The sequence below is a fragment of the Leucopleurus acutus genome, assembly GCF_964270905.1.
Source record: "Leucopleurus acutus genome assembly, chromosome: 15".
In the NCBI taxonomy this organism is placed as follows: Eukaryota; Metazoa; Chordata; class Mammalia; order Artiodactyla; family Delphinidae; genus Leucopleurus; species Leucopleurus acutus.
The window spans coordinates 34,156,087-34,179,471 of NC_139157.1; the positions used below are offsets into that span (position 1 = coordinate 34,156,087).

The 23,385-nt window shown below is 35.5% G+C and overlaps 1 protein-coding gene across 2 annotated transcripts in view; it reads left to right on the forward strand.

The window, feature by feature from the left end:
* PTPRK (protein tyrosine phosphatase receptor type K) overlaps positions 1-23,385 on the forward strand; it is a 570,605-nt gene that overhangs the window by 459,157 nt on the left and 88,063 nt on the right. For both annotated transcript variants that reach the window (XM_082855620.1, XM_082855621.1), the window contains exons 9-13: positions 2,281-2,390; positions 3,441-3,642; positions 7,332-7,437; positions 16,647-16,920; positions 19,713-19,749. In XM_082855620.1, the coding sequence (XP_082711746.1) occupies positions 2,281-2,390; positions 3,441-3,642; positions 7,332-7,437; positions 16,647-16,920; positions 19,713-19,749 (729 nt within the window). The remainder of the gene's footprint in view (positions 1-2,280; positions 2,391-3,440; positions 3,643-7,331; positions 7,438-16,646; positions 16,921-19,712; positions 19,750-23,385) is intronic.

Here is a 23,385-nt window from a genome sequence, read left to right on the forward strand (position 1 = left end):
AGTTTGTCTGTGCCCTCACTCCTTTCCTCCATATGTTTTATGTGTGTGTTTTGTAGTTCACTTAAGTGTAATTCTTTCTCTCATTCACTATGCTGGTCTCAGTGCAAGATCAGTAGTGTGGAACTCTCTTGGCTATAATTTTCCCACAAACTTTTCCATAAGTATATGAGGTGAATCCTGTTGACAAAGTAGAACATGTATAAGAAGAGCAGAGAAATACACAAATTCCAGGAAGGCTACTTTCCATTTCTACCCTTCTCTCAATGTAGAATTTACAAACATTTGAAACTATCCTTGGGACTTCCCTTGCGGTCCAGTGGTTAAGACTCCGCACTTCCAATGCATAGGGCACAGGTTTGATCCCTGGTTAGGGAACTAAGATCCTGCATGCCATACAATGCAGCCAAAAAATAAAATAGAATAGAATAAAATAATAGAATAAAATAAAATACCACCTATAGCTTTCAAATAATAAAATTTTTAAAAACCTATCCTTATTTGTGAACAATTTGAAACATATCCATGCCGTTTCATATTATTTTTTTGACCAAATCGTGTTTGGTGAACACGGGTAGTAATTATAATACCATCAAATAAACATTTACTCACTAGTTGAGGCTTTACTTCCTCCTACCCCCAACAGCCACCCTCTATGAGAGGTGTGGAGAGGCAAATAACTACAATTGTAAGCTTATGTATGTCATTTGAGTGGAATGGAAACAACAGGTATTCTCTTAGGAAACAAACCAAGGCCCATGGTAGCCTCAGCAGATGCCACAGATTACACACAGGGGCCATCACGGCCCCTCTGCCTCGATAACTGCATAGCCTGTGCCAATACTGTGGACCTGGGGGTCGAGGGGAGTGGATGCCTTAGGTTAACTTTTCCCCAAGCCCTCAGCTGTTAGATGCATGAATATATCTTCTGGAGTTTAGTCCTGGCCTCTTTTCTGTTTACTGTGGGTTTTTTCCTTTATGAATTAATTATTAATATGCCAAATTATGGTGGCTCTCCCAGAGGTCATAACATCATTCATCGTCTGCTTGTAGATTGAAATAAATCTTACTCTTTTGACATATCATTCAGAATTTCTTGATGCTGCTGGCCACATTGCAATGCATTTACTTTGATCCAGTGATTTTTAATTTATTTCAGTCCTCACAAAATTGCTGTGTACTCTGAAACTACATTTCTAGATAATGTCATGTGTAAAGTTCACTGAAACGTTAGATTATGGAAAAATATTAATTAAAAAACATATTTGCCCAATATTGGGTTGATATTTTCAAGAGAAAGCATATTTTTAAGCAAACTAGGATAGATAGGTTATATTTTTAAGAATTATGAGAACAAGAAACTGGATATTTATGTAAATAAATAGCAACCGAATATTTAAATAAAATATATAAAAGGAAAATACACAATAGCAAAAGTATCTCGTATCTTGTATTTTGTCTATAGAAACTGACACATCATTCATTGCTGCCACTGGATTATATGGCATTTGCAAATAAGGACTGGAATGATTTCTCAAATCTTGTCATACCTGGGGACACTTCAAAACCAGTTATGTTGATAGTTGAGTTCTAAAGAAGTCCGGTGTTATAAAATGGTTTGATTCTTAGCTTTCAAAAAAGGGAATTTCATTCGAAAGACTGAAGCAATGACTTTAAAACCTATTCATCTTAAGGAGTTTTTTAAAAATTGTAATAATCAATGCTCTTTTTTTAAGTTATAGAAATGTAATAAATATAGCTATAAAAGTCAGATTGACTGTTAATGAACATTTCAATTCAGTACTATATAGTTTGGCTTTTGAGTCTAAGGAGTGTTAATTATTATTATAATTTATTATTGTATGAACATTGTTATGGAGACACTTTAGGGGCTTATAATAATCTTCAAAAAATCTTTCAGGGAAATCTTTCAGGGAAAGCTCTGTTCTTGAAACAAATTACAAATGAGATCTTCATGTCATTAGAGGTATATACAACAGAGAAAACTAGACTACACAATTTATTCAGCTCTCTAAGGTGATAGAATATTCTTTTGAATAAAAATAACTTTGCAGTTGTACATAATCTGCATTAGAAGCTTGTAGATTGATTTACTTTGAATTCCCATGTATTCCCATGTATTAAAAACTTGCCATACAGCTTATTTTCTTTTTAAGGACATATTTTTATTTATTTTATTTACTTTTAACCTGTTTAGCTTATGTTTACTTTTTCTGTTTCTGATATAAGGATCCTTATAACCAAAAATGTATTTATTTGTAGTGCCTGGCCCTGTACCAGTCAATTCTCTTCAAGGAACATCCTTTGAAAATAAGATCTTCTTGAACTGGAAGGAACCTTTGGATCCAAATGGAATCATCACTCAATATGAGGTACTGGGAGAATAAGGAAGTTTATTGAAATATGGATTGAAGGGGAGAGTAAAAGAAAATGTTAGCGAAAAATAATGGAAAAGAAATAAGTGAGAATTGGGAATTAAAATCAATGTTAGTTCTTCTCTGTTTTAATTTATAAATTCCTTGATTCCAAAATTAAGCATCAAAACAAATGTTGTATGGCACCTAGAGTTTTCAAATTCTTAAGTAAATGTTGTTGTTTTAGAGAAGTAGGATGGGCCTTGTCAAACAGACTTACTGGTGATTGTAAAGAATAAATTTTTATAAAATTAAGAAACTCATATTTCACACTATGATTTAGGAGAGGCCATTCAATGTCAGTTGTTTCAGAGTAGGGGAGAAACACCTGAAAAGCAAAATATATCATAAACCTGACTATTACAGAGCTTCATCTCAACCTTGAATATAAATCATTATCTTATTTTTAAATATGAGAACCTGAAAAGAAGAAAGGAAAGCATCATTTTAATTGCACAAATGTGTAGTTCTGTTCCTGGGTAATCAGTGTTGATTATAGCATAAAACACTTACTTTCTAGTGGCAACAGAGTACATCACAGGAATGGGGAGTTTTGTTTGCAGAGAGTTTATTACACTATTCTATTTCACTTCTAGTGATTGGTCTGTTCAAATTATCTATTTCTTCTTGATGCAGTTTTGGTGGGACTTTCTGGGTTTCATATGCATTATATTATATATGTCCATAAGATTATATATAGATATATATTCATATTTAAGTATATTCATTTATCTTTTGATGGAAGAAAATAGATTTATATTGATCCAGTCAGATAACTCTGGGTTTATCTGTGGATGAATAGATAAATAAATAGAGAGACAGCCAGACAGATAATAGATACAGAATGACAGTGAAATAACCATATTAAAAAGAGAAGGAAAAGAAGTGAAAAAAATGTGATTCATTCCACACAGATGCCCTTGAACGCTATCTTACTCAAGGGGGTTTATTTAGAATGTATTATGACTTATATTGGATATGTAATAGGAAATATATTTCTTAAAACAGGTCAGTTACAGCAGCATAAGATCATTTGATCCTGCAGTTCCAGTGGCTGGACCTCCCCAGACTGTATCAAATTTATGGAACAGTACACACCATGTCTTCATGCATCTCCATCCTGGAACCACCTACCAGTTTTTCATAAGAGCCAGCACAGTCAAAGGCTTTGGGCCAGCCACAGCCATCAATGTGACCACCAATATCTCAGGTATGCAGGTGAATACAGGGCAAACAGAATTGGTTTGTAATAGCATGTCCTAGAGAATCACATATATACTGAGTGTAATTCACCTCATTTATTGAATCTTTAATATAATTAGTCATGATTGAAGGCACTTTAAAGAATTATCTGAATACAGATTATTTGTTACATGTCCAAACCCCCCAAATCTCAAAGTCTGTCATTTTTTAATTGACAAAGGTCTTTTTAAAGACTATATTATATCTTAATTAGAAATTTTTAAAAGTTCATTATGAAAGTTCATGTTAAAAACCTATTATACGTTTGAGGAGTTGGTAATTATTATGGTATCTGATCTTTACTGTAAATGGATTTTATCAAAAGCATGGTAGAAGATGCTTGCAGTACTACATACTTTGTCTCTCTGTTCCATTTTTCCCTGACATTCTGATAATTTTATGACAAACAAATATGAACTTTTCTTTCTCTTAGAGATCTCACATAAATTCATCTAAATTTCAGAATGGTAATGTGCAGGAGAATTTTAGGTTGATTAACAAATACAATTAAATTTCACATTATGTTATGTTCACAATTTCATAGTTTGCTAGGAATTAGCTTTGTAATATGCCCTATATCTACCCCAGTGTATGTGTATTAATATTTTATCTTATTTATTTAAGATTACTAAAACGGATATATGTTACTTATGTAAATGAAAAGTTAAATTTGAAAAATAAATGTTTTAAAGGGTCAACCACTTAACATATTAAAATACTAATTTTGAATTTGTAAATTCTTTTTGTTCCTTCATGTTCATTTTTATTATAGTTCTACATAGCATATATTGGTGGTATATCATAATACATCATTAAAAAATCTCTGCTATTCTTCTGAAATTATATAATTTGAATCAGAAAGAAACCACATACTCTAATTTCTTTAAGTCTAAAATTTTATTTGGAAATTTTGAATATAATATAAAACTTTAAAAATTTATGTCATGGAAAAAATTATTCCAATATGAGTTATGGTTCCTTTTGCATAGCATTTGATATATCTTAATAGTCTAATAAAAAAGAATTTTAAAATAGTATTCATTATGTTAGAAAATAGCAAGGTATTAAAATTGCCAATTCTTTTCTTGATGGAACAATTCTAAATCATCAATTTAAATATTTATTGAAATTATTTTACTAGAAAATATGACTTGGTGATATGATATAATAAAACATATTTCCTACCCTTTAGAATTAGCAATAGTGCTATAAATAAGATCCTTCAACAGAGATATGTACAAAATTTACATAAACTTTATAAAACTGAGAACATTGAACAAATGAACATTATTGAGAGCCAAAATTTATTGTGGTTCAGACACAATTTTTTTTTTATTGAGTAAAAAAACTTATAAGGACCAGAACACCCACCTAGCATTTTCTTTGAGTTATTTCACTGCAGTTTCACTTGAAGCAACCTATGTACATGGATACTTGATTTGAACTTTAAAACTTCGTTGAAATCACTGTATCTTGGGAACACATAGTAATCAAGCTAAGGCTAATGAAATTTATGGTTAGTGTGGTTCTCAGGCTCACTTGAACTTTTAAGGTAATTTATTGTTATTTATCCCTTGAGTCCAGTAATTCTATCTTTCAGCATTTTAAAAGCAACTTAAATTAAAGTGAAATCAAGTTATTGAAGGCATGATGCTTGGCAGTATTGTTTATATGTATGTGTGTGTGTGCGTGTATGTATAATACACATATGATATATTATACACCCATATAAAATAATACTCATATACATATTATGCCTATATAGTATCTGTTGATTCTACTTGTAAATAAGTCTCAGATAATTTGCCTCTTTCTAAACTGTTTCTTTCTTTCCATCTGGATCATATTTTAAGCAGATCATTGACATATCTTTCGAAGCAGCATCCTTGCCTTTAGACTTGCCTTGCTCCAGTGTTTTTTTCTATTCATCTTTGTACAACATATATTTCTTCCTTAATTTTTTTCAAAATCAAGTATATTATATCGAATATGATAAAGCCCAATCATCCTTGCATGATTAGCATTTATGACCCTTCATTTTATGGCCCCTCCCATCCTCCACTCCTACCCATGAATCCAAAGTTCCAGGCATAGCAAACTAATTGTAGCTGTTAGAACACTCTGTGTCCTTTCACGTGATGATATCTTCAGATATTCTGTTTCCTCTCTCTGGAATATTATTCCATGCACTCTCTTTCTGATGAGTTTTTATTCTTTTTTTTTTTTTTTTTTTTTGCGGTACGTGGGCCTCTCACTGCTGTGGCCTCTCCCGTTGCGGAGCACAGGCTCCGGACGCGCCGGCTCAGCGGCCATGGCTCATGGGCCCAGCCGCTCCGCGGCATGTGGGATCCTCCCAGACCGGGGCACGAACCCGTGTCCCCTGCATCGGCAGGCAGACTCTCAACCACTGCGCCACCAGGGAAGCCCCTACTCTTCTTTTAAAATTCAGCTCAAGCATTGCCTAAACAGTGAAAGTCTTCTGTTTCATCTTCCCAGTCCCCAACACTAGTTTAGACAGCTGTGGTCCCCCAGCATCCAGATCACCTGGAAATATCCTGGAAATGTACATTATCAGGCCCCTCCCCAGACCTACTGAATCAGAAACTGTAGGGGAGAGGGGCAGCGATCTGTGTTTTAAGAAACCCTCCAGGTGCTTCTGATCTCCCTAGTTTGAGAACCACTGTGTTGGCTAATTAACTGTCCCCTCTTTTGGTGACCTAAATTTTGCTATAATTTTTTTGCTTTTTATAAGACTCTCACTCTTGATAAATGTGAATCCCTACTTTTAATTCTATAAATGTCAGAAACCACACTTCATTTGCTTTTATATTTATAGCATGTCTCGTAAAATTTGACACATAATAAATATTCAGTAAATGTTGAATGAATGAATGAAATACTATAAAATTTTTATTAAATACTATTTGTTCTCAGTTTTTCTGTTAATGCACACATTTCACTGTTCATATACTCCCTTAAACATCTTTCTGCATGGAAAGCATCAAAAGCCATTTGAGGTTATTCACCCAGTACAAGATTAGGAAGCCCTCTCACCCCCAAGCATTGTCAAATATTTTGAAAAATTTTAAGTTTCTTCTTTTCAAGAATGTGGCAACTAATGCACTAGTTCATGGTAAATAACAGCTAAAATTCCCATTCCCATTCAACATACTTCCTAGATATGTTTCTATTGTGACCACAGTGGTGAAAGCAGTCCAGGCTAATGCTGGGTCATTCCACAACCATTAGGTCATAAGCAGCACCACCTCTCCCAGGCAGCCCTTTACCTAGGTTCCTGCCATTTCTATCTCCACATCTCCAGGTGCAGCCAGGCCTATGCTGTTGACACCTTCCTCCCATCCCATCAATGCTGATTTCACAATCTCAGGACACTAAAAGCTAAAACATCTTCACAAAATGTTTGGAATGTGTGTCACAAGCTGCCAGATTATAATTTAAATTTCAACAACAAATCTTTGCTTCATATCTTCTGCTGCTGTAGGTTCCTGGAGTTAACACTCAGTGGCATATGTTAAGGTACAGTTTAGATATTAGGTATTGATTTTTCCCTTAGTCAGGATCATTGATTCATCTTGAACTATGATATATTTCTGTTCATTGATTGAAACCTTTTTTCCCTCATTAATCATTTATCAGCTCCAACTTTACCTGACTATGAAGGAGTTGATGCCTCTCTCAATGAAACTGCCACCACAATAACTGTATTGTTGAGACCAGCACAGGCTAAAGGTGCACCTATCAGGTAAGAGGGGGAGGGGATTTTGAGATATTCATGAACTGAACCATTCACTTCTCTGTGCTGTTTCATTTAACAGCTTTGATCTTTGATTTTATTTTCTCTAGTCCCATTTCATTTCCCTTCCTCTGTTGGCATCTATGGTATATGAGCTGTGAAGGTATTTGTCAGGTATAGAATGAGAAAATAACTCCTGTCCATTGCATTAAATCTGTTATGAATAATTTCATGAGTGATTGAAAAATAGGAAGCTTTGAGGAAATAAAAGGAGAATAGTTAAAATGAATGCAGCCAATGTGACCTTTAATTCCTAAATTGTTGCTTATCGGGAATTCCATAGTAAATATTAATATTCAATTTGCCATTTACTTTATCCAGTATTAAAATCTCCCACCTTATCCTCATCTTGCAGAAATTATGAGCCATGTTATTTTCAGGGATTGAGTCAAATCATTCTAACGATTTTAATTCCTGTGTGTTTGTAATTAGACAGATTGTCCAAAACTTAGGCAAGTTTCCATTTGAAACTTGTAGATTTTGTGGATACCTTTGTTTTCATACTTCTGTTGCGAAATAAATCAAGGCAGAGAAATTAGTGCATGTAATTCATAATTGAGTTATATCAAGTTGTTTACATATTCATTAAAAAATAAAATTAATCTTTTTTCTATGTGTAAAATGAATACATTTGATCTTATGAGCACATATTAACCATTTAAATAATCCTATATCATTGGAAAGGAAGAAATATTTTTGTTAATTTAAAAAAAAATTGATAAAAGAACCTGAGTCCATAAAGGAGACTCTTACCTCATGTCTGGCTGAAAATCATGGTAATACCACACCAGAGAAAAAGAGATGATTGGATACATTTGTAATATAAACACTTGTGAAACACTGGCTACGTGAAAATGCAAAGTCCATACTGCTATTCATGAATGAGTGATCTGTGAGTCTCATTGCTGATCCAAAGGAGGAAGAGAAAATGCCTGCATTCAACATCGTTTACTATTGACCAGTAATCAGAGTCAATCACATGTTCCTACCTGTGATAAAATTTACTTTATAGTTGTTCAGTTCTGCTACTGTTTAATGAGCTACCAGGTACTTGCAATTATCTTTTAAGAGTTAGATATTTGAGTGAACTCAGCTTTACTTAATGTAAGCTGCACACACAGTATATTATTATTATTGCACAATAGTGCTACATAATGTAAACTACCCTCTTTATTAATTTAATCAAATTATTACACAAACATTAACTGACCATGTATTTTGTGCCAGACACTGTGCTAAGCATTGTAAATCAAAGATAAAATGATCACAACAAAACACAAACCTTTGCCCAGATTTGTCATGGACGATCAGAGGGGTCGGCAGCCTTGTAAATCCTTTGCTTATAGTTGGTGTTCACAAACTTTATTGTATTAGTGAGTATATTATCGATAACATGTTTTTAAGTCAAAAGTCCTTCTTTGACTTTATTTACATTTACTTACCACAAAATTTCTAATTTCCAGGAATACTACAAGAAGAAATAATTATATACTTTTTAAAATAAGAAGTTTTTTAAAAGAATGTTACTACCAAGAAAAAATCTGTTTTCCAACTGACTTGCCCAGCTACCTGGGATCACTCATAGGTGGGGCCTGGTGGCAGGAGCCGACTGGTCTAGTCAAGCTATTAGGCTTCAGATGAGCCCTGCCTCCTTTGCTTGTTTGACTCACGCAGTCGGGTAATCTTGTCTTCCTTCCTCTGACCACATCCCTACCTTCAACACCACTACCAGTAACTGGAGGCTGATCTTGAGGCTCATCTTGTCCAATGCTCGAATTTCTTTGAAAATGAGAACCCAATTTGATTAATCCATTTTCATATCACTGTATTTATGGTACTTCAAATCTTTCATTGGATCCTCATCACTCCCTTCAGATTGTTGAAACTAGTTGACTTTCTACCCAATTTCTTTTTTATTTATGTCAGTCTATCAGAATCTCTTTTCTGCTAATGCTTGTTACCATTCCACTTTGTGGCCCATCACCTCACCTCTGGGTAAAAGCCAGACCTGTTTACCACCTAGCTAAACCTCCTTAGAGTATCCATTTGTTAGCTTTGTCTGCTCTCACAGGCCCTAAATACTAGGTTCTATCTTTCCCTACTTTTCAGTACTACTAGCCTCTGCCAGACTGCATTTTACCATCAGTTTGTTCCAACTCCAGTGGAAATATAAATCTTTCTCCTCTGGTGTACCTAATGTCAAACAAACTCCAATTTCCAAAGCCTCTGTTATAGCGCATAGGAAATCCTTGTTATGCAGAGTTTGTACATTTAGTTTAGTTTAGTTGTACCAAGAAAGCTAAAATTATCAATGGTTTCCATATAAATTTATTGATTCAGTAGCATTCAATATGTGCCAGAAGCTGAGATGGATACTTAGAATAGAAATCATGAAAGCAAATGTAGTATGTACCCTCAAGTGGAGGTGGTAGACTCATAAATGAATGGTAACAATGCAGTATGATAAGTGAAGTGACAGCAGCTAGAAAATGTGGTACTAGAGCTGAGTTTTGAAGGAGAAGTAGAAATGAGCTTAGCCAAGGATCACTTTGAGGAGAGGAGAGAGGTTGCTCAGAAGAAAAGGGACAATGGGCTTTCCAAATGACCACAAAGAGAAAGACTGGATATGTGACATAGTGTAGCGTGTTCTATGGATAGAACAGCAAGTAGTTCAGGTCATTGAGAAGGAAGGGTGTGTGGGAGAAGTAACAGGAGCTGAGAGTGGAGAAAAAAGCAAGAGCCCTAGCAAGAGGCTGTTTAGTGTCCATCTAAAAACTAAAGGTGGCCACAGAAGGATTTTAAGTGGAAACTATCTTGAGCAATTGTATATTCTTAGAAAGATCACTCTGAGTAGAAACATGGAGAATGAACTGAGGGTAAACCAGACCTGAAGGCACAACAGTCTCAATGAGAAGAGCTACTGGACTACACTACAATGAAAGCAATGGAAATGCAGGTGAGGCTATGCCTCCCATATAAGGTTTTACAGTGGTAGGGTGTATAAAGCTGGGTGAGAGGAGTGATAGAATGGAGACTATGGGTGAGAGATGATGGTAGATTTTATTCTAGAGGTGATAACAGAGCAAAAAGTCATCTAAGAATTCAAGATACTGGTTTTTTGAGGTTTTCAAGTAATAACAAATATTTTTATTGTTTTATTTGATTACTACCCCAAATCAAACAAAAGGCGTGCTCTCTCTTTGGAATGAGTTCTTTGGTATATTATAAATTATATAATATTTCTGTATATTTGCCTATCTTACCAATGCTTTAACCTAGCTGTCTTTCTAAGGTGTCATGATGTGTACAAAATTTTGTACACCCCAGTGAAAAATCCTGTTCTGAATAATGCAGAACTCAGTATCACCAACCACTTTGTTCTTCAGTATTCATTAAGATGGTGTCCATATGCTAATGTAAAACTTGTGTAATGTAGTTCTGGCAAGTGTGTAAAACTTGTGTAATGTAGTTCTGGCAAGTGTGGTTCTTTGACAAAATTAATTTTTGAATATATAATCATTCTAAAAGTTGTAAGTTGACTTAACTAGACCTTTGAATCTTCTTACCAACTTTTTTGAGATCTAACCTTAAAACTGTCATCACTTGACAATCATTACTATGATTCAAAATGAATATTGCCCACATTTGGAATCAGTTCCCTAGAATGCATAATTTATTTTTTTCTGAAATATTTTATATTCTTCTTAAATGAACTCAAATTCTAACCTGAGTAGGTATAATTATAAATTAGAATGTGTAGAATGTCCCATTTATTAAAAGATTGACCCAATGTAGCTGTGTTTTCATATAATGAAAATAGCAGCAGAATATTGCTAAAACACAGAGAAGAATTCCTCATTGGTGAACTCAGTTTATTGTAAGGTGTAATAATGAATGTGTGTTTTATCACAGCATTTTCCAAATATAAGCTCTACCTATTTTAAGCTGGCAGGAAACTATCTATTCTAAGGTATAACTAAATGTTTATTTTGTAGGTAAAACCTAAACTTGCATTTTAAAATATTAAGTACCATATATTTTTAGATAGGTAACTAGGATATAGTCATGAAATGCCATCAAAACCATCATTTTTTCCACAGTTATATTAGGAAAAGAAATTGTCTGATGCTCAGTGTTAGCTTAACAGATATACGGATCGGAATATAGAACTGAGTTTAGTTGGAGTACAAACCTTGTATGTTGGAGTTATTTCCTGGGTCAGTTGGTCACATATACACAGCTTGAAACATTAGGACTACCGTCCTCATAGATCTGCAGAGTGTTTCATTACAAAGAGATCAAATAGTTGCATCTGATTTTCCTTTGGCCCCATTTTATGGGCACACAGGTCATGTGGTCCAAGTAAAATCAAATAGATGTTATTTTAACTTAATGTTTATTCTGTAGAATCATAGTAGGTAGGATTTTTTTTTTTCTAACCGAAACCATGAGGAGGTGTGCCCTTTGTGTTAAATCTTCTTTCCAGCCTTTAGAGAACTTCAGCCCAGCCAACAACTTTTGCAACCTTGAGAAACTCTGAGCCAGAACCTCTAGCTGAGCCACTCCCAAGTTCCTGATCCCTAGAAACTGTGGGATAATAAATGCCTGTTGTTTTGAGCCACAGAGTTTGGGGATAACTTGTTATGCAGCAGGAGATAACTAATACAAGCACCCACAAAGCTGAAGCTTTCTCTTCCTTCAGGTTTCTGCTTAAAGGGCACATAGGTCTTTCTTGACCACTGCTTATAAAATAGAACTCTTCATCCTGTCATCCCCTATGCCCCATCTTGATTTATTTTTCTTTATTGTTTTTATCCCCTCTTCAACATATGTGTAGTTTTTTTTTTAAATTTATGTTTATTTTTTTATATTTCCCTAGTAAAATGTAAGCTTCATGAGAGGAGAGACTTTTACTACTATGTTCATTATTGTAACCTCAGAACTTAAAATGGTGCATGGATACTATTATAATAGTATAATACCAGATAGTATTTGTAATGTAGCATGGTAGTGATAAAAGCAATAAATATTATAAGACAGTGGTTCTTGGCCTTTTCTCAACCCCAGAATTCCCAGAGAGATACTACTGATGGTACCTATCAATGCATCTGTGGCATTATCATTTGTGGGTGGATTAAGGACTAAATTGAAAAGGCATCCCACATGACTGAGTTCTACCCATAGTTCACCCTTTCGTTACCTCTACCTCAAGAATTACTTCCATTGGCTTTAGGAGACAGAGTAATTACTGAATGAACTAGTTAGAGAAGGCTTTATGTCAGAAGTAGAAAAGCTAGAAAAGGAGAAAGGAGGAAACTCTTTGACAGTATATTTGGTATGTTTAGGTAACAATGGTCATACAAGTTTGAGATGGGTGATATACATTAGGAGGTAGTGAGAGCAAGATGGAGATACCAGGATGTGGTAAGATATTAACCCCAGTGTAGTGAGAATAGATTTTGATAATGGGAGAGCATCACATAATTTTGACAAAGCTGAATGTTGGAGAAGAGTAGTTAATGTCCAAAGTGGTGTTTTAGGAAAATATCAGCAGTGTTCAAAATGATTCTCTTTTGCATTCTCCATGAACAGTTCATGGCGTACAGAGAATACTCAAAAGATAATTGACAGAATGTATGGCTAGGTAGGTGGGTGCCTAGATTACCTGAAGGAGAAAATGAAGGCAAGAAAACTAGACCAGTAATATGAACATAAAGTTATAAATATCTCCCTAATGCTGGAAGCAATGGGTATAAAAAGAAATGGTATATTGCCAGGGAGCTAAAACATGATTAAAAATAAAATTGGTTAAAGTTAATGCCAGTATTTTGAGCTTTGTTGATTCAGAAACTAGTAGTTCCTCTTACAGAAATAGGAAAGTTGTGATAGACCTGGATTGTATGTTTAAGGAGTGAAGAAATGGAGAGCAGGAAACATGATGTGCACCAAAATGGTCATTAAACCTTTACTTCTGTGCATTATCAAAATGTTGGCATTGGGGCAGTCAGTAGGAACAATGGTGGTTATGAGATCTTGGGAAGTCTATTGATGAGAGGAACTGTAAAACATTAGAGCTAGGGAATTTCTCCTGAAGCTTTAAGTAGACATTTTAGATAAAAAAGTGAGGAAGTATACAATTGTATAATTTGTTATTTGGTATCACCTAGAAGTTGTACAAGCTAAAACTTAAACCAGAATCACAGAGGGTATACTTCCTAATGGGTTAAAAAAAAAATCCATTGTAGGTTGTTATAGGCGACTTTGAGTTCATCTCCAACATTTTTAAACATTAAATAAGGAAGAATATCTACCATGTCTATCATATAATTGCTTTGAGCTAATGGCAAAATCCCTGCGTATATTTTTTTTACAGTCTTATAACTGAAGGGAAGTTGTACGATGAGAAGTCATTATTTAGCCTCCTAAAAAACTAAAAATGACTACCTACCAATGTTTAATCAAATTAAATTACAGTATAGTGAAATCATTTTTAGTTTTTTAACATAAAGAAATAATATTTTGAGTGTTAAGTAAAGATTCATGATGCCAGTATATTGATTTTAACTTAATTGTAGAAATATTTTAAAAATTAATTAAAAGGAATGGGGAAATATGAAATATAGGTAGAATGAATGGCTTTGGAACTATCTGATGGCTTTGGAATATTTAAATTTGCCAGAGTACTAAACTCAAATAATATTTAGATCTTGCTAGAGTTAAGTACCATTAGGTAATCAGACCCCACAAGGATGAAAGAGCACAGACCCATTACATGTAATCGGTCAAATCACTTCTAATTTGATTTCCCATTCCTTATTTTCTGTCCTTTAATTTGTATTGATAAATAAAGTAGCAGGGACAAAACAACTTTAGAAAAATGCGGAATATGTGGTAAAGAACAACCTACTCAGACAAATTGAACAATGAAGGTAAGATCATTTATCTTAAAAAGAACTTCATAATTTTTAGTTTGGGGCTCCATCTCAAGTTCGATGAGATCGTTCCCAAAGAGCAGATCGTACCTTTTCTTCCTTTACTCCCCTCCAACATCGGCAGTTTGCTTTTGTTCTTAATAGATCTGAAGAGACAAGCTGTCTTGTGTGAAGTTCCTTAATTTGGAATGTACAACCTATGTCATTTTAATAGAATTAGTTAAGACTGAATGTTCACCAGATGTTCTGGATTTTTCTAGAGGTATGGACTAATTAACAAGGAATTTATTTTTAAAGATTAGGTTAAACAATTAACAAGGATGGGTAATTATCATTATTGCCCATTAGCGCAAGAATATAAGGTTAGATTTATTTGAGGAGTGTGCATGTGAGAGTTTATCTACACATATGTATGTATCCACAGGATACACAGATGTATAACATACAGATATAGATTCTAAATTAAAAATAAACAGAAAAAGAAAAGACTAGGTTTGCCTAACATACCATATGTCAGCTATGATCTCTCTCCTTTTTTTTTCTCTCCAAGGGCTATGCTTATGCATTTCCTGTATTTTAAAAGTGACAAGTGCCTGCTCCACAGACCCCTCAGAGAGCATGTATCTTGTCAATAGGGTTCCCTGGAGCTTAGAGAACCAACTTGGCAGAGGTATAGAGAATGATACAGTATATATAATTTCAAATAACATAGAATTCTGCCTTAGTTACTTGCCCAAATCTCAATTTCTGACATTTGTACAATTTCTGTCCTATTTCTAAAGGAAAGGAGATGGACACCAACCTACCAATTTCTTAGCATTATTTTAATGAAAAATGGGAACTTGAATAATTAGGAAAAAAAGAAAATCTTTAATTTACAAAGCTCCTTTCTCTTATTCTATGTTAAGTTTTCTGTTTCTAGGTATAACAGAGTTTATATTAAATTAGAGTTTTATACTAGATTCTAAACTGGCATAAAATTTAATGTCTAATTGCCTTCGATGCAAATTTTATCTCTCTCTCGCCTTTCTTTATTTTTTGGAAGTTCATTAAAGAAAATATTCTATTGCTGCTGGAGATCCCTTGAATAGCAACTGGTTTCTCCATATAGAATGAGCATATTTGCCTGGAAGTTCAAGATTCAAACACACATCCCTACACACAGCTTATTTATATTTAATTTATATGTGACCATAGTGCATTCTCTCATAATTGTCAGGAATTTAAAAATATATTTCTTTTAAATTCATTATATATATGTAATATACAAAATATATAAAAATATATTGATCATGTCAGTTTTCTCAGGTGTACATTACCTAAAAACAGTTTGCCTAAAGAATGTCCTACAAAGAAAATTATTAATATACCAGTTGCAGAAATTGATTAAAATTTTAATTAGTGATGAGGCAGATCTTTATTTTAAAGTTGCATTGTTTTCTCTCTCCTTTCCTCTATAAAAGATTAGCTATTAGAGAAAAGTTTTGAGACTTTTAAGAAAGGTATTAGAAGGTTTAAGTTTGAGGTTTAATAGGCCAAATGCCATCTGTTCCTACAATTTGTAACATTTTATTATTAACAACTCTAGCAGAAGGAGGCAGTCTATTTCGGTGGCGAGGACAGATTTCTGTCCATCTGTGCCCGTATTGCAGCGTGTCACTTGTGCTTTAGATCTGCATAGCTCTGAGCCGAAGTTGATGCCATGGCAAGGTCAAGAGGTGGAGAAGCCTGTCAGCACATTCTGTCTCTAACACGATGACAGCCACAAACTGGGGCTTCAAGCCCCGCCCTGAGGCAGTCACTCTGTTGGGCCTTGGAGCTGGGCCTTCCACACTATGATTTCAAAGGAAAATGTTAAGTTTAAACATTTTAAAATATCAGACAAAGAACTTAATGTATGATGTGTCTCTGCTTAATGTCAGGTTCCTTATTAGGATGGTTCATCTCTCAACATTTAAAAATGTGTAGAGTTCTGTGGTGATTCGTCTTTTTTTTTTTTTTCTTCAGGTCCTTAGTAATTACATTGGGGTTAGAGGGAAGCAGAATCCATGTGAAATTCTATTTTACTGCAAAATAGCTTGAAAACCAGAATGCAGGAGGATAAGTCTGACTTGAAAGACTTTGAAACATTGCATGTTGACATTAAGTATGCTGTTCCTTTTTGAGAAATCTCACTATCTAGAATCTCTAAATGTGTGCTTTTTTTTTTTTTCATTTTCCAAAAAGTGCCTATCAGATTGTTGTGGAGGAATTGCACCCTCACCGAACCAAGAGAGAAGCCAGAGCCATGGAATGCTACCAGGTTCCTGTCACATACCAAAATGCCATGAATGGGGGTGCACCGTACTACTTCGCTGCTGAACTACCCCCAGGGAATCTTCCCGAACCTGCCCCATTCACCGTGGGCGATAATAGGACCTATCAGGGCTTTTGGAACCCCCCTTTGGCTCCACGCAAAGGATACAACATCTATTTCCAGGCAATGAGCAGTGTGGAGAAGGTGAGCTTCCTCCGAGATTTTGCTTTTTCACTGACCCGAGGAAAAGCTGCTGTTGAATTTTATAAATACTCAGTAACATTTGTCAGGTGAAAAAAATAAAAAGTAAGAAACAATCGGTGTGTAGCGGGTGTGTTGTTTCTGTTCCCAGCAACATGCACAGTTTGGGGCCTACTGTAGGGCTGGGGCTCCATGCCAGTTACATCGCACAGCATTCCTGTTTCCTAGTAACTGCTTCTCCTTGAGCCCTCTTCAGGAAAGCCCACAAGGGCAATTGTGAGTAAAATGATTTGAAAAGGTGGGTGTGCTGCTGCCGGGACTCCAGCCCCAGTAAATATGGGGCATTGTTCTGTCTTCTTTGCTCAATAGTGGCACGCTTCAGAAGATTACATTTACTGCAGGATAAACAGAATGCGTGTTCCACAGCAGGCTAATAAACCCTTATAAACTTTTCAGGGGTTACAAGCCAAATAGTAAATAACTAGTAACAGTCCTCTGATTACAAAGTAATAGGGCGCCTGTGGTATATCGTGACAAAACCGAAACAGAAGGCAGCCTGGCAAGGGTGGGATGCTGTGCGGTTAAAGAAGTCTGTTTTCCGTCTCCCTGGCTGCCCTTCTTTTTCCCATTCTGGACACAGTTGTTTTTGAACACTGCCATGGATCCCAAATGAGTATTGAAGAGGGAAACGCAACAGGAAGTTAGAAACTACCAGTGGTTCCATACGTGGGGAAATAACCTGGCCTTTCATATCTCATGCTGTTCTCTTGAAAGATTTTCTTTCCTAAAACATATTTTTTTAATTAATTTATTTATTTTTGCATGGAGGTGTAGAAAAAAAATGTTGAGAGTAGAAACCTTTTACAACTTAAAGTTCAATAGAAGAATGACATTTTTATGTACTTGTAGCTATATAGGAAATTGCTGTATTGGGGTAATTGAGTCCCTGACTTGGGTACCTGGCAGATGTGAAATATGTGCTGTCCTATGGCAAAAGCCGTATTATATCTTGGAATAGTTTCATTGGAAGATATAACAATCCATTTGCATTTCTGTAAGGGGCCATGAGAACTTAGGGTATTGACTGGCTGCTTTTGAATGAAAGCTTTATCTTTGTGCTTACCTGCATGGCTGGTTTACAGTATATGGAAAGAAAAATGCCACAGCATCTTCTAAGATGTACTTCAAAGCCAGAGGCTGCTCATGTTTTAAAATGCTCTTCTCATCTTCTAGTTTATTTTTACCTAAGTGGGAGTTGGCTGCCCACTTCCCACCCACACATCATTCCATGCCACTACCATGATGGGACTGCTCAAAAAAGAGACAACCATGGAAGTTTTATTCCATTCTGGGTATAAAGTAGTATGGTTCTGTGTTTGGGTATTCATCTTTAGAAAGGTGAGAGATTCCAGATTAACTTTTGTTACTTGGTCTGTGGTATGAGAGAAGTGTTAATGAATGTCTGTTACTTACAAAGAATTTCCTCTGGCACTCTTTAAAAGCTTTGATATGAATTTTCTCTTCTAATTGCTAATATATCTACATGTGGTTTAATCAAAGTACAGAGTAGCAAGAATATATTTCACAGTTATCTTGGAAAAAAGTTTTAAAATTGACATGGCTCCTATCAGCAGAGGCTGGTAATCCTGATAGACTTAACAGCAATTGCTTTTAGGAAATCAAAGTCCCTTTGAGCCTTTATGGGAATGTGAAACAGTTTCTTGGAGCTTACTAGGAAGGCTTCAGGTCACAATTAAGTAATAGAAGTGCAGATTTTCATTTTTAATTACTAATTTCCCCCTCAATGCTTTATTTTGTTTAATTTAAAAATAATAAATGCCTAAGAGAAAAGTATATAAAGTCTTGGTTTATCAATCTATAGAACTGCTCAAGATGGAGTTACAAATACACCTTGAAAACAAATAGCCTCTGTTTTGTTCACTGTCTTTAACATCTAGAGGAGGAAAATAATCCCACCAAGAAATATTTAATCTGTAACAACTAGATTAAAAAGGAAAAAAGAACAGATAAAATATGCTGTAACTGTGATGCAATTTTTTGATGATCTTTCTAACTTTCATCATTTAGCTCTTTAGTCATGCTGGGATCCAAGTGAAAGTATGTAATGTTCAGCTTTGGTCTGAGTCTACAGCTATGAGGTGAAAATGAAATTTATATTCGAGGGACTTCCCTGGTGGTGCAGTGGATGAGACTCCGTGCTCCCAATGCAGGGGGGCCTGGATTCGATCCCTGGTCAGGGAACTAGATCCCACATGCCTGTCGCAACTAAGAGTTCGCATGCCACAGCTAAGGAGGCTACATACCTCAAATAAGGAGCCCTGGAGCCGCAACTAAGGAGCCAGCACTCCACAACTAGGGAGCCCTCCTGCTGCAACTAAGACCTGGTGCAACCCAATAAATAAATAAATATTTTTTAAAAAAAGAAATTTATATTTGGGTCTGATTTGTATTAGCTTTGCAAATACATTTTTCTTTCTGATCGTTCAGAAAGTACAATAAATGCAAATAGAATGGTATACTGCTTGTCCCAGACAAGATAGCCTGTTTCATTACAAGGTGAAGACAGATACCTACACCTTTAGAAAATACTAAAATTTTTAAGTTATTTTAGATTTTTTTTAAAGTCTCTGCGTGAACATAAAGAAAAAATCATGTCCTTAATACCGCTATTCTTTATAAACCTGTTTTATAACCCCAGATTGATCTTCATACTAGTTATAGTTTATGAAATATCTATAACTTACCATTTTCTTTTTTTTTTTTTACTCCCTCAGGAAACTAAAACCCAGTGTGTAAGAATTGCTACCAAAGGTAAGAGGTTTGCTTTTTTTTTTTCTCCCCAAATTCCATTCACCAACTTTCTAAAATGAAAGAGCTTTGTTCCCAGTTTCAGGGCTAATTAAATGTGGCACGTCTATTACAGAGTATTTGTAGTAGGGCCTAGTTAAACTGCCAGCCAAGTTCTCTGACTCACTTGGGTGTCTTTAACATGTAATGGAGTGATACTTTCCATCCTCTAGTATTTGACTGGAGGAATCTTGTTCTGAGAATAGGAAAGATTTAGAAAACTTTAGAAGGACTTGTTTCTGCCATTTATTAGTATCTGAAAGGTCTTGTGCTGCTGATCAGCCAACATATTAGGAAAAGCTCAGCAATATCAGCTGAAAATAGCATATTCCTTATTTAAAAACCTCTGTTACTTTCTGTGGTAGACAATCAAACACAAAAAGACGGAGCTGGTCTAGGCACATGCAAGGGTATGGACAGAGACGGGTCCATATTGGTAGTGCAGTTTGATTGAAGATGCTTTACTTTTTTTTATCTAAAAAATTTTTTTAATCCAACTGATGCCAAGAAATTAGATCTGGGAACAGCCAAGATTTTTCCTCCTTATATTGCATATTATAGTTTAGTTGCCTTGTTTCTTTAAGAGAAAACATTTTCATCTTTGAATGAATATTTAGAGTTCAGAGTGGGAGAAAGTCTCCTGCATTCACAATGTTTATAATCTTTCACTTAAGAGTTATTTGGCTGTGCCAGCAAGGGAGAGAGAGCTACTTGGTGTATGTATTCTAGCAAGAGAAATGAGAAAAAGCTGTTCGTATGCAGAGGTGGGGCTCCGCAGAGGGTTGGTGCTTTGGGTGGTTTGCTGCCAGAATTAGTATTAGGCCCCCATTCATGAGCAGTAGTTGATTCATTTGGAGTAAAAATGAATGGCCATATTCTGTTTGTGCTGGCATCTTTCCTTTCATCATTTTTCTCCATCTAATCATCAATCTGCTCAATTAAGCATTTGTTTTATACTCTTGATTTGTAAAGGCAATAACAAAAGACTTCCCTTGACTCATGAGGAGTAATAAAAAAGCTTCACAGAAGAGAAAAAATATACACTTTTTCAATTCAAATACTAAGATTCCTCGTGATATTTTAAACAATAAAGCAATCCTAAATGAAGGAAAAGAGAAAGTATATACAGATGCATATAATGTATAGGCATTTATTTTATTTTAAAAACTTGGCATATGGATCAAGAATTAAAGTTGACATTTTTAGAAGATAATAGCAGAAGGCATTTAGGACCTATGCTTTTCTGGATTTGAAATAGAACCAGAAATGTAAAATGGTCTCATGTCAGCCTGCGAGAAGTTTTTTAGATATGGATAAATGATTCTAAAATTTAAAATTTTCTTATTCGGCTATTTAATTATTTGCATTTACATGAGCTTAAGTGTCATGTTGTCCCACGCTCAATACAAATAAAATTATGATGACAAATATCATATTATATTTTGACCGCAGGAGAGCTGGGATTATGGAAATTAGATTTACCATGTGGCATAGAATATTTGCCAGAAACTCAGAGGTAGTAAGATAGGGTCCATTTGTGGTAGTTTCTTCTTTGCCTAATAATCTAGCCCTGCTGTACTTCTGGGTCTCAGGTTGACAGCGTGGTTTACTGCGTGAAAGAAATCTGGCCTCAGACTATCTGGGTTCAAATTCTGACTTTACCCCTTCTTACTGTTCTTTAAAGTTGAGCAAAATATTTAACCTCTCATTCTAAAAATAAGAATGATAGGGCTTCCCTGGTGGCGTAGTGGTTGAGAGTCCGCCTGCCGATGCAGGGGACACGGGTTCGTGCCCCGGTCCGGGAAGATCCCACATGCCGCGGAGCACCTGGGCCCGTGAGCCATGGCCGCTGAGCCTGCGCGTCCGGAGCCTGTGCTCCGCAACGGGAGAGGCCACAACAGTGAGAGGCCCGCGTACCAAAAAAAAAAAAAAAAAAAAAGAATGATAGAGTACCTACCCCTTGCTAGTATTGTGAAGATTAAAATAATTTATATGTACAAAATGCCTGAATAGTACCTAGTATACTATAACTATCAGTTAAGAGTTAACTGCTATTTTATCATCACCATAATTATCATAATCCTTTCGTACCTTGCTTCAGCAGGACATAATCTGTGTTATGTAGTAATGAAAGAAATAAAAATGAAACTAAGTTTTCGTGATAGAGATTACTTGGGGAAAAAGTAAGGGGTTTTGTTTTTATTTTTTATTTGTTTATTTTTAATATATTTCTATCCAGATCTAATGTAATGCCTTCTCTGGACACTTAGCATTTTTCTTCATAGAAAAAAAACACATTATTAAGGTAAAATTACTTTTTGCCTGACTATGTTTTAAACTAACAACATACAAGTATGGTCAGCTTTCATACTAAAAATTTTCAGTATGAAAATTAAAACGTTTCTGGCAGGGCATGTTGAAGATACACTTATTAAATGACATAACCATATTGACTAGGAAGGGAAGAAGGAACCTTCTGGGCAAGGAATGATTACAGGTGTCTAGTACACATAGGCAAAAACCTATTAAGCTGTATACTTAAAATGTGTGCACTGGGGCTTCCCTGGTGGAGCAGTGGTTAAGAATCCGCCTGCCAACACAGGGGACACGGGTTCGAGCCCTGGTCGGGGAGGATCCCACATGCCCCGGAGCAGCTAGGCCCCTGCACCACAACTACTAAGTCTGCGCTCTAGAGCCCGTGCGCCACAACTACTGAGCCCATGTGCCACAACTACTGAAGCCTGCGCGCCTAGAGTCTGTCCTCATCAACAAGAGAGGCCACTGCAATAAGAAGCCCGTGCACCGCAACGAAGAGTAGCCCCCACTCGCCGTAACCAGGGAAAGCCCGCGCACAGCAACAAAGACCCAACACAGCCAAAAATAAATTAAAATATAATAAATAAATTTTTTTTAAATGTGTGCACTGTACTGACTTAGGGCACTGGAAATTCTTGTGGGAAATGTGAAAGAATTTAAAAGCCAAGAACAAGTAGCCCACACACTAAAATAGCATGATCATTTTGAAAATATTTTGACTTGTGAAAATTATTCTAAAAAATTTCCAATGTAATGGATTGCTTCCTGCCTTCTTGGAAGTCACACCTGTTGGTAGCCAACACATAAAGAGAATACAGACATTGACTTGACTGGTAAAGAAAACATATGAATAATCAACGTCATAATGTCTAAAATAAATAGTGATGTGAATATACATTATGAGACAAAAGAAGCGTTCTGGGAGTTAGGTTCATTGCAGTTGGGATCATCGGTCCTGCTCTCTGACTCCCATTTAGTTAAGAAGTCCCTGAGAAGATATGTGTCAGGAATGGAGTGGAAAGGTTAATCTAAATTATACTGGAAATCATGAAAGTCATACCGTTTATAAAATAGCATATCCAAACCCAAATTTGTAAACATACAAAAAGGAATTTAGTCCGCTGCTATCTTTGGAAAGCAAAAAGGAGAATAAGTCTCAGGAAAGGTTTCTGTCGTACATCAAGAAAAAGGGCCAAGCTTGGAAAGTCACTTGTCCCGTGAAGAGCATCGTGCAACTTGCGTGCTCAACATGTATAGGTACAAGTCTCTCTGACCACTGAAAGA